The sequence below is a fragment of the Hippoglossus stenolepis genome, chromosome 21, assembly GCF_022539355.2.
Source record: "Hippoglossus stenolepis isolate QCI-W04-F060 chromosome 21, HSTE1.2, whole genome shotgun sequence".
Classification (NCBI taxonomy): Eukaryota; Metazoa; Chordata; class Actinopteri; order Pleuronectiformes; family Pleuronectidae; genus Hippoglossus; species Hippoglossus stenolepis.
Genome location: NC_061503.1, coordinates 18,489,959 through 18,502,335, shown reverse-complemented (window position 1 = coordinate 18,502,335; position 12,377 = coordinate 18,489,959). Strand labels below are relative to the sequence as shown.

At 43.2% G+C, this 12,377-nt stretch overlaps 1 protein-coding gene across 1 annotated transcript in view; it reads left to right on the top strand.

Moving 5' to 3' along the window:
* The window catches only part of skap1 (src kinase associated phosphoprotein 1), a 29,152-nt gene that overhangs the window by 5,968 nt on the left and 10,807 nt on the right, over nt 1–12,377 (top strand). Inside the window, exons 5-9 of the mRNA XM_035144853.2 lie at nt 9,264–9,344; nt 9,454–9,537; nt 9,637–9,761; nt 10,427–10,490; nt 12,134–12,331. Of these exons, the coding sequence (XP_035000744.1) occupies nt 9,264–9,344; nt 9,454–9,537; nt 9,637–9,761; nt 10,427–10,490; nt 12,134–12,331 (552 nt within the window). The remainder of the gene's footprint in view (nt 1–9,263; nt 9,345–9,453; nt 9,538–9,636; nt 9,762–10,426; nt 10,491–12,133; nt 12,332–12,377) is intronic.

Sequence of the window (12,377 nt, the reverse complement as noted above, 5' to 3'; positions counted from 1 at the left end):
CGAGTGTGCATGCCCCGGTCTCTTGGCTGCAGAACCAGGAAAAACAAAGCCAGCTGACGGATTGATGCTCCATTAGGGGGTTAATCAGCGATGCTGTAGGTGCCAACTGGCCCTTGTCTGTGTTTGAAGTCAAATTGAGTCATGGAGGAAGAGGAGGGTTGTCGGTGCTTCACAGAGGAACAAATGACTTTAAATGAAAATGTTTGAACGTCTCTAAAGAAACAGCTTAGTAACATTAATACCGGTTTTCTTTCTGTGGTATTTGCTTGACTGCACCTGGACGTTGTTTGAAGTGTGCACGGACGACCTCCTTGCAGGTTTGTCGGGCTCGTGACGGTGCCATCGCCTCACTCGCTGAACTCCTGACCTTTGGCCTCTTGCCTGTCCGACCTGTGACCTGTCTGCACTCACTCCACAGTTGAGTGAGCGATCGGCCTTCCTGTCTCAGAACGCCCATCGCTCACCAAGTTTCTTTTCGGACCCGCTGATAACCATCTACTGTATCCACCCGTCAGAATATCTGCCCGGAGATTAATTTTTCACCCCGTTCGTCGGGTGTATGGATTTCACGACATTTGCATAGCGGCTGCTCGTTTGCGAGGAAGCGAGGAACATGTTAATGACCCCCCCCTCCCCTCCCCTCCCCTCACTCTCCTTTCCTCTCCACCCTCTGTTGCAGCCTGCAAGCTTTTCTAGAAAGACACACACACACACACTCACATTACGAGGCAGGAGCAGGCACCGTGCATCGCTGCGACTGCTTGCCATCAGGGTTCAAAAGTTCACTCTATTCCCCCAGGGCTACTGTGCTGCTGCAGATGCTGATAGTCTTCTTTCTCTCTCTCTCTCTCTCTCTCTCTCTCTCTCTCTCTCTCTCTCTCTCTCTCTCTCTCCCTCTCCCTCTCCCTCTCGCTCTCTTCTGGCTGCCTTTCTCTCCCTCTCTCCCTCGCTGTTTACACTATTAATCTTGTACACTCTCTCTCACACGCTCACTCACGCTGCCTGGCAAGAAGAGAGCGGCTTGAAGGGGGGATTTGGACGTATTTAACCGAAGGGCATCCATCACTCTCATCTCTGGCTTCACCCCCACGAAAAAGCCACACTGTGTAGTTTTTGCATCCTCCTGGTTTGTGAGCTCTCCGTTGCAGCTCTCCCCTCGTTTGCTTTGTTTTATTGTTGCATTGCATATAATTACATCCCTCCGTTGCCTCTGGTGTCGCTGCGCGTTGAAACCCAGGGAAAACAGGCGAAGGTAAATGTGTGGCAGTCCATCTGTAAGGAGGCACATAGGCAGAATGCAAAGTGGGAAGCTGGGGCAGGGTGGCTCCTAATCTCCCCCAGAGCTGTCAATGTCACAGACAAATAGCAAAACTATCAGATGCGGCGGGTTCACCCAGAGGTTAGCGTTCCCAGGTACCTCCTGCATTCACTCCCTCTCTTTCTCCCCCTGCCTTGCAAATGAGAATTTGATTTTGCCCTCCACTGGAATCCATTCCTGGAGATGAATGAAGTTTCAATGCCAAGCCCAGGTGGCCCCGCTGATTTCTTAGGGAAATAAATGGAGATGGGAGAGATGTGTTGGCCTGTAAACAGACAGTGACACGACGGCTTCCAACGCCTCTGGGATCCCTCTGTTTAATTGTTGCTGTAATGTAGCACTTTAAGGTCATTAACATACCCTTGTGGAGTTATTCAGGGGTGCTGAAGACGCATCCCTCTTTACACCGGGATCAACGCATGGCTGGGAGAAGTCAGCAGCGTGTGTGTGTGTGTGGCTTAGGTGTCGTTTGAGGATTGAATATCTACAGTTTTTTAAAAATCATTGATCTATTCATGATACTGACCTGAGCTGTAAGTCGGCTTGTCTCAAAGAAATGGAATCAGAAGTGAGTGGAATGAGGCCTCGTTTTATTGTGAAGGAACGTGACACTGTTGTTTATGGTTCGTTTGATTTAAAGAAACCAATTATGCATTTAGATGGTTAACTTCAAAATATCAATTAAGTTATTACTGTTGAAAACATTTTTATAAAATGCAAGACTTAAATGAATAATTAAATTCAGCGTTTTATTTTTTATTTTTAAAAGGCTGTTTTGCTTTATTTGATTGTAATTGTTATTTAAATATCATTTTCAGAAACTAAGTATTTAAAAAAAAAACATTTGTTAAATAATGTTCATCTTCCTGTTCATCCTGTTTTATATCATATTACTTTATATGAGTTCATTTGTTTATTGTCACTAAATCAGTTTTGAATAATTTCTGCGGCAGTTACTGTCGTGAGGAGGATTCATCGTTTTCCTCCGAACGCCACACGACAAAGTGTTGAGTGTTTTTCTTGAAACAAAATAAAGACGATAAAATAGTTAAAGGAAGTTAAAGAATTTTTTTTAAATGTTGAATATGGAAGATTTGCACAATTATCTTATTATTTTGACTCATACATGTAAACAGTGATGTTAAAATATATTTAAAATATACAGTTATTTACTGACAAAATACTTTTACGGCATGTATTTAAAAATGAGCAATAACTTCTGTAGGAAATAAAGACAATAGTTCTGCAGTATTGTCTAATTTACTGTGAAAAGGCCAAATCCTAAGTAATCTTTCTGTTATTATTATTAAGACCAAATGGAATCCTGCTAAAATATATAATAAAAATATCACAGTAATTAAGTTAAAAATATAATTTAAAAAGATAACATTTATAGAAGCTGTAATAAGAAACGTATTCTTCATGCATAATCATCTTTTTATGATTTCTAAATGGAAACTCGTATGGAGTTTTGAATTATATGAACCCAAACAAATTTTTAAAAAAATCCATGATTTCACCCATTGAAATTATTTGAATAGAATTTTCTTATGTTAAAAAAAACCCCTTCAGATTTAACCTGATCTGAATCTTACTGAGCGTTTTTGCTGCATTTGCTTTTGATAGAATAATTCCCCTGTAACACCTGTTGCCTGCAGACCTGCTGGTGATTTATAGAAGGATCCATGAATAAATGCATCATGTAATTGTTTACTGGCATAATATGTAACGGAAGTGACCATAAAATAAGAGTGATTATATGTAAAGGTAATAGGCATGAGATATCGCTCAGAAGCCACAGTGCATTGCCACAGACCTCTTTGAACATATTTACTTACCATTATCGCCGAATTGATATTTGAAGCATTTTTAGTGGAAATAACGGAATCATTGCAAAGTTGCAATAACTGTACGTTCAGGGGACGAGTGTCTCTGGAGTGTCTGTCCCTGCAGGCTCGCTCGTTGACGGCGTTATGTCCCGTCTCTATCAGCGACACGCCGGCTCTCCTGTGGGCCCCAACTCCTCCGCTCTCTGTATTTATATTCCTACAACTGTGGGGGGGCTTTCTTTGTTTTTATTTCATTTTTTTTTTTCTTCCTCCTCCCGTTCTTTCTTTGTTTTATATATATATATATATATTATTTTTGTGTCTGTCAGTGAAGCAGCTGAAAACCATCCCCAGCGATTAGAGGATCATTGTATCTGCAGTTAAGCATTTGAATAGTGGTAGTAAATCTAGAAAAGGGAAATTCAGGGTCGCTGTAGACGCTGCTTATCGCTGCCCAGGGGGAAGCTGGTGTCACATTGTAAATTTAGCCCCTTAGTGTCTTCACAGCGGCTGTGGCCTGAGATGTTTGAACGCAGGTGTAGAGCAAAATGAACCCGAGAATGACTTGACATCTGTTCTTGCGCAGAGGCCACGGACGTTTTATTTTTCTTCCAAATTGCTTCAAATGCAAGAGTCAAGACAATAAGAGGGAAACGCCAGATATGTCAGCGTGGCGTGTAGCTGCAGTCTCATTGATTTTTCTTTTTTTCTTTTTCCAGGATCCAAATCGTTTAAAGAAACAAACCTGTGCACGTCGAAGCTTTTATTAAGGCGTCGCTCAGTCGAAAAAGCTTTTATCTCAAGTCCGAGACAGAGATTTGTTCTTTAATCTGATTGACATGTGTGATTAAAAAATAAATAAATAAATAACCCCACCTTAATCACTCCTGCATAAATTCCCATTAAACATCAGTTGAAGCCATGCAGGCATCATGCAGCCTGATATAATGCACTTCATGTTTTCTTTGGTTTAAACACATGCATTAGGAGGTTCTAAACACGGTTTATGTATCGATGACTGAAGTCCTAATCAAATCAGGAGGGGGGGGGGAGACGTTCTGCCCTTAACCTCAGTGCCGCTCAGTCTCTCTCCTCCCTCCTGACGGCCGCCTCGCTGCAGGGACGCGCAGCAAAGGGCCTCCTGCGCTAATGAGGAAAAATGTATCAATTTAGCTGTGGCCTGCTCGCAGATTGAGCGCCGGGTGGGTGAAGGTGCACTGAGTGAATCCTTTTTCCTAATCAAGGACAGTATCGAAGAGGATTGCGGTCTCGCTCGCTTCGTCTGTAGAATCAGCGGCATTCCTCCCCTCAGCCCCCCACACACCCCCCCACACCACCCCCGGGGCCCGGGGAGCCTCTTTCTGCCTTCTGTTTCACCTCATCAGCAGAGTTCACGCGGAGGTCGGGTCCTGCCCCCCCGATGCTGCATTCAATGCAATACCTCTTGCATGGAGAAGGCAGCGTGAAAGCCCCCGTGCTCAAGGACTAAGCAGAGGAGAAAGAGAACATATGATAACTGGACGGTTTTGATTCCAACCTGTGCTGCGTGACTGGGTGGGGGGGGGGGGGTCACCTTTTCTACTCTAAATAGATTTATTAATCCCATTGATCGTCTGTACCTCGTGATTTAAAAGTCAAAACCCCTTGTTACATTCCTACAGAATAGATGTGATGCATTGAAAACATTTGTGTGATATTAATTTGCCGCAAGGTTCATTTTCATTCTCGGCCCTTTTTGGCAATTTGATGTTAAAAATCTGAAGCAACAGCAGATTTTTCTTTTTTTTTTTTTATTGTTTTAAGTCATTTTGAATTCAAAAATGCAGTGGATTCAGTTTCTCAGATGTAACGGACACGTTAATATCTTCTGGTCTTCGACTGAACGTCAGAAGAAGAGAAGCGGCTTCAATCCGACTCGTGACGGCCATTTTATCGACCAAATGTTTAATACAGAAAATAACTGATACGTCAATAATGAAAACGACTAAAAAAGAATATGTAGTAGATCATGTTGTGAACGAAGGGACCCAATAAAAGTTGTGTTGCAGCAGACGAATACATGACGATCACCCTGTCGACATCACAAAGGAAAATAAATTTAGCATCACAAGCACAGAGATGATAATAAATGACTAAATACTAAAGATGCATGACACACACACACACACACACACACACACACACACACACACACACTAAAAAAGAAAGATAGAAGGAATAGATTAGACACTTGTGACAACCAGTGTTCGACGCCACACGCAGATTTTAACACAGCAGATGATGAACTGAGCAAGAATAATATCAGTTCATTTTTATTTTCTTTAAAGACATTTCACCCATCACACTCGTTTCACACGACGCCGTCTGTAAATCAAAACATCGTAAATACAGTAATTTTCCACGAGGACACGTTTTAATATATTTGCGAATCTATAAATCGGCCTAATTTCAAGTGACAATTAAAACAATTGTGTGGATTAATTTCACGAAGCATGGAATTGCTAAAAATGTGGTTATGAAAACTCTCGAGCCTGATTTTAAATCCTCAATTCCTGCTTCTTCCAGTATTTCTCCATGTAAATGATAACACAAGTGTTTCTGTCGCTGGGGACACAACAAAGACGTCCTGACTCAAAGTGCACGGACCCCTGCTGGGTCTGAGCCGTCCCTGTGCCGGCGCTCCTCCTCGCTCCCTTCCTGCTCTCCAAGGGGAAAAGATAATGAAGCGCCTGCTTACTTTCCTTTTACCGTTCCCATCATCTGTACCACTCAACATCTCCGGTGCGTTTCTGTGTTTTCACAACATCTCCGTTGCATTATGACCACCGTTAGATCTAATGTAACGTATTAGTCCTCCCACCCAACCATTTGCCTTCATTTTGATTCACTCTCTATCCAGCCTTTGATTGACTTTCAGCCTAACTAAAGTGGATTTTAATGAGAGAATACATTAACTCCCTCTGGTCATGCTAACATAAATCAGCCCTTTCTCGCAGGATCAACTGCTGAGCTCATAACACCATGCTGAGAGAGTGTGAATAACCAAATGAGAGATCGTGGCTGTGGCAAACTGCTGCCAGCTCAGATGCATTGTTGTGCGTACCCCTCCGAAACACACCCACCCCATCACGAGTTTAAAACAAGTTCAGGGAGGCAGCAGAACGAAGCTCTCACCAGCACACGGGTCAGCTCGCTTATGGAAATGCTCCCTTTTGTGTCGGGATCAATTAAACACATATTTCTGGTCAATTTCTATTGATTATCTCCTTCCATTTGGAAACAGGGGGTGACTCGAATCTTTTCTTGCTGATTACCACTGAGAGCCGTTAGATTCAGTTATCGCGGCCCCGTAGCAAGTCCTCACCTTGATTTACGAAACGCGGGAAGCGACTCCCAACATCACATCTATCTGCTTCTCTTTGTTGGTAATTGCACTCGGCTAAATAGGTTATGCTGAAATATCAATAAATTGCCATCAAATTAATGTCAATACCAAAGCTGTGGATGGGGCTAATTAAAACGCAAAAGGGATGAAAATGAAGTCATGGCATTGCCCTGAATAATTGATGCCCGCAATTTATGATTTTTATGAAAGAGTGCCGTCTGTCTGCGAGTTTGATGAGGCCTTAATTAGATGCATTAATGTGTCTCTCTGTGCCTGTACTCAAACTCCAAACTCAAACACCAGGATGGCGGCTGGGCTTTTCTTTTCTTTTTTTCTCCAACGCTCTAAATTACACGTTTTCAAATAACATTACCTCTGAATATCCACTTAAAATTGCATTGGTCCCAAAGAGGTGTTAGTGTGTGATTTTCATTAAAAGAGGCATTGTTAACTCAGGACCAATCAGACGCTGCTTTTGTTTAGGGAGGGATCAGGGACCTGAGCAGAATTAAGCAGGGTGATGCTTCAAGGCTTTGCTGCGACCCCGTGGAAGAAACTAGAACTATGGTGCACGTGTTTCGAGGTTCCTCTGAAACCCGTGTTCATGCCCCCCCCCCTGCTGTGCTCACGTTTGAGGACGCGTACAAAGGACAGTCAAGTGAGGTCAGGTCACTCTGCGCCAAAGTGTTAAACACGCACAAATGTGTAATGTTTATTGACTCGAGCAGATCAGAGTGATCCCATGTTGATTCTGTACCTCCTCATCTATTAGCCGGGCTCGACCTCGGAGATAGATGAAGAGCGAGGGAAGCAGACGGATGAGGGGATAAGACGCGGGCCGCTACAGGGAAGCAGGCCCAGAAGGGAAAAATGGACGGGCTGCTGGCGGATGGATGAGGTGGAGGAGCGTAATGACTGCTCGATGTTATGATGTACTGAATCAGGTTCTCTTTGAGAAAACACTCCTGAGCACCTCTGTATTTATTGTGTCACCGGTCAGTCCATCCACAAAAGGCCGGCTGATGATATGTGAGCGTGTTAGTGCCGTGAGGTGTCTGGGGCTCTGCTCTGGAATGACCCGCTCATCTGTCAGGCCCACGAGCTGCAGCGGCGGCGGGGCTGTCGGATCACACGCCGGACTGTTGAGAAGTTAAATCCCAGGAATGTTAAACCAAGGTAAAGGCAGATATCGACTTCATTAGCTCGCTATGAGAATCATTCTCAACAAAGTCAAGAGAACCTTCTCAAATCAGCCACTTTCAGACGGGAAAGAGTATTTAGTAATTTGTTTTAAATCAGGAAGAGGTTCCTGGTTTTGTAATGTTGGGGTGGGGGTCTTTGTTTAAGCTAGAGGACCCTGTTTGGGGTGACATGTTTGGGTTTTCCCAGCAGTTAAACAGGGCCCCTTTGAGGGGGATGGACTTCAGGCATTCCCCTTGTCATCCGCGCTCTGAGTGAGGTGTCACACAGGCTCGTGGAAATGGTCTTTAAATTGTTCCTGTGTTTCAGACTAAAAAGGCGGTTCCTGTTCGTGAGACTAATGCCTGTTGACTAATGAGTTCGGAGGAAGCCGAGCTTTGTTTTTGACACGTGGAGAAACCGGGTAGTCCTGTTGGAGTCCAGGGCAGAAAGTGGCCCTGGAGGCCGACCAGGGGCCAACGACTGAAGGCGAGACAACGGGTCAAGTGAGCTCACTCCTCGTTAGAACTTCTAAACCATCTTGGAACAAGGAGCAGCTGGTTAAAACCGCTTCTCCGGAAGTGTTGTGGTGGACGAGTGGTTAAAACGCACTTCATGTATAATCACATATAGATTCCAGCGCCTCCATTAACATAAACAGCCGAGCAAAGTCATCTCAAAACTTCCCCCCAGCACAAATGACTCAGTCGACTTAATGCCATCGGAAATGCATTGTGCGTTGCTTTCCAGCAACTGTACTAATTAACTTGAGGCTCTTAAGGTTGTGCCATTGTCCTATCATGTTAAAAGTTTGACTTTGCAAATTGATGAGAGTTGTTCGAGTCCCCACAGGAAGGTTAGTCCCATTAAAAGTGCAATGTGAGCAGATGAATGGACTGCAGTGCTCAGCAGCACTGTAAATGTATTGATCCCAGTTTCCTACAGCCTTGCAGGGATGTATTTGATCCACTGGGTTGGAGCCTTTATATTCAGTGTGTGTGTGTGTGGGGGGTGAAGCTGCAGCTTAGTAGGCGTTAGTGGCGAAAAAATTAGCTGATTCATTTTGCTGCTTGATTTGATGCTTTTGTCTTTATTTCTTTATGAATCAAATATCTTTGCACTTTGAACTCTTGGCTAAAAAAAAAGGCATTTTGAAGAAGCTCAGAAGTTATGAGCATTTTGATCTATTTAATTATTAGAGCCACAACGATTTGTCAGTTGACGGATAACATAGGTGTCTGCATTTATATATTTTTTTCATATTACAGAATAAACAATGCTGGAAAGATATGTATTCATGTTAAATTAGTTAAATAAGTTTATTTCCCATATATTTGGTCGTATTGGTGTTTTCATAATTATAGTTATTTATATACAAACTGTAAAATATCAAGCCTCAATTCCATTTTCAGTCATAAGGATTTAATAAAGACATCCTGGGAATCATTGACAATTTTTAATATCTGTATCAGAAATGTTCTACTCCCTAGTTTCAGTATCTGGGGACATGTCGGGCTCTGTCTTCATCTCGATGAACTGTGTGTGTTCACAGACTTCAGTGACATCCCTCCTGTGGCGGCTCAGGACCTCAGCAACATCTTGAAACAAGGCTACATGGAGAAGAAACGAAAAGGTACAGCTGCTTCCAGACACCGGTCCCGGGTCGATTTTGACTCAATAAGGAAAACTGCAAGTGCAAATGCTGTATATTGACGGAAACCTACATATCTGTATGTAATTAGAACACAGCTTCTTTGGCTCCGAGTGGCAGAAGAGATGGTGCGTCCTGAACAACTCAATATTCTACTACTTTCGCGGTGAAAAAGGTTTGTGTGAAAAGCCACCATGCAGAAACATCACAGCTAATACCTAAACTGAATCAGATAACAGCCCCGCCGCCTGTTCTCCTCCCCCCCCACCCACAGACAAACAGCAGAACGGTTCCTTTTACATCAACGGGTACAGTGTGCAGCTGGTGACCAACCTGAGGAAAGACTCCCGGAGGAACGCCTGCTTCGAACTCGTGGCACATGGACGACGAGCTTTTCAGGTCTGGATTAGCACCACGACCACCACGTGCAAATAGAAGTGTGTGTGTTGGGAATTAAAAGTCAAGATATGTTATTGTGGAATCGGTGCTCAGTTGTTTTGAGACTACAGGAGTGTCCTTACTTAAAATGTGCCTCTCTCCTCTCGAGGAAATATCTAAAACACATCGAAATATCGACATTAATAAAGAAACGGAGGTTTTATGTAATTCAGAAACAGTCTCTGTTACGTGGTTGGTCCACTAGGGAGCAGTGACAATTTATTGAAAAACAAAGTATATGTGTTATGTGATTAGATCTGAAATTATTCATCCACATAAAATGAACTGAGACAAGTTGATTGACTTAGTGCATAATTTAAATGATCCTTACTTGAACCTTTTATTCGTGATTGTGTTTATTAAAATAAATATTGTAGATATATTGTCATCCGGCAGATTTGACTTTATATGTCCTAAATATTTTAATTACTGTTTTACTATTTTGATAATTCCTACACTGTAATTTCTATGCAATGCAATTTTCTATCTTTTTTATTTCCAAGCCGACTAGAGAGAGAGATTTGTTCTGTATCTCAAAGAGGAAAAATCAAAGGACTTTCATTTCTGCGTAATGCTTCTGCAGATGAGATGATAATTACAGGATTCTTGCTCCTCTGTCCCTCCAGTTCACCGCCAGCAGCCCTCAAGAGGCCAGAGAGTGGGTCGACCAAATCAATTTCGTCCTTAGAGGTAAGCCTGTTTGTTTTCTGGCACCCCCCACGTGTGTGTTTTTCGGGAAGAGCAACGTCATCTTCAGACAAGGACATTTAAAAAGTCGTGAGTCGAAAATAAATTCATTTTTGGATTATATAAATAAAATTGACTTGACTTTTAAATAGTCACAAAGATGAATTTAGAAAACCCGGTTAAAGCAGAATAAACCCTCTTCTCTTCCGGAGTCTGGTCGTGTTTCCGAGCGGCTGAAAGGTCAGAAGTGAAAGAGTCTTTTATCATCTCTGACTCCAGAGAAAACCACCGAATCCATCACTAACTGCACACAACTCCTGAATCTCCTGAGTCCACAAGTCGCCCACCGCGTCACGTGCACCATCATGTAGCTCTAGTTCTCCTCCACCCCCCCACCCCTCTCCCTCCCTCCTCCGTCCGACCACTCCTCCCCCCTTACCCTCCTACCAAATTCCAACTTACAGGAAATTGATTGGTAGATGTTCTGGTTATCCTCCAGTGACATTGATTTCTGCTTGGCCGCTGGTGTACGGCCGAGGACCTGATACCCTGTGTTGCAGTGGCCGGTCGCCTGCAATGAGACGGCTCCTCCATCTGAGCGAGCGGTCCTGCCTCGTCTACTCTAAAATGGGCTCGGGCTGGGCCACTGATTTGCGGGAAGTAACAGACACTCGGCAGTTTGTCTTACTTCCTTCCAGTCGGGTTTTACTACGAGATGCAGTCTGATGCAGATGATTCTTTTAAATCCTCCTGAATACACCTCAGAATGAACCAGGCTTCATTTGGCTTTGCAACGTGTACTTTTGTTTTTCTGGTCACTCTGATAGATATTATATATGGTTTGAGAAAATATGAGGTATAAAATGTAAGAGTAACCAGTTCACGGATCAGTGTTTAGACAGAAAAGGGTCAGAAACATTAGTCATGAATTTCTCCTTTATGACTTTAGCAAAAACTGAATTAAAAGTTCAGATTACTAATGAATCTGACCTATGACCTTATGCAAAATTCATTATTCCATTCATCAATAAATGTCCTGCTGTTTATCTAGATGATTATTTGAAATTTATTTTTTTACACTTTAAGGAAGTAACAAATTAAATCATGCATTTAATAATTCCAGGTTTTATTGTTCCTCCTGCTCGTCATTGACGTCTTTTTTACACTAGCTGGTGAACCGGGCATCAAATTTCACACAAAGTTGTTTCTTAAAGATGTTAAATTTAACTTTGTGAACGATGTAGAGACCCAGAAGAAATCATCTTAATCTGTTGAGCAACATTACCGAACATCCTGCTTCTGAAATCTGCTGCTTCGCTCTGTTTATCATCGACTGAATTGATTTTAAGGAATGAAGCGTGAGCAATTCAAAGACGTCCGCCTGTTTTTCACTATTTCAGACATTTTATAGACTCGACAAATAACTGAATCAATGAAAAACACAATAAAAAAATATAAAAATCATTATTATGCCGCCTGGATACAAGCCTCCGTTGTTTGTTACTGCTGCGATGTGGCACGTGTCCTCGTCCGTGACCATTCAGGCATTTCTCTTACTTTACCCTTTTAATACATGTGAGTGTCTTTTGTGCGGCGCTGTGCTCCATCTTCAGGCTAACATCACGTCGTCTCTCCTGCCCTCATAGATCTCAGCTCCACCTGCATCCCCTACGACGAGGAGGAGGAGGAGGAGGAAGAGACCTATGATGACATTGAGGGGGTGACCCACCTTCCCCCGCTGGGGCCCGGTGCTGCCCAGGCCTCTCGGAACGCCAGACTGGGCGGAGGGCGGGAGACGGGGGAGGTTGATGAAGAGGACGAGGATATCTACGAGGTGCTGCCAGGTACGAGGATGTGGTCACTGCACATTCGGAGACGCAGCAGCAGCCG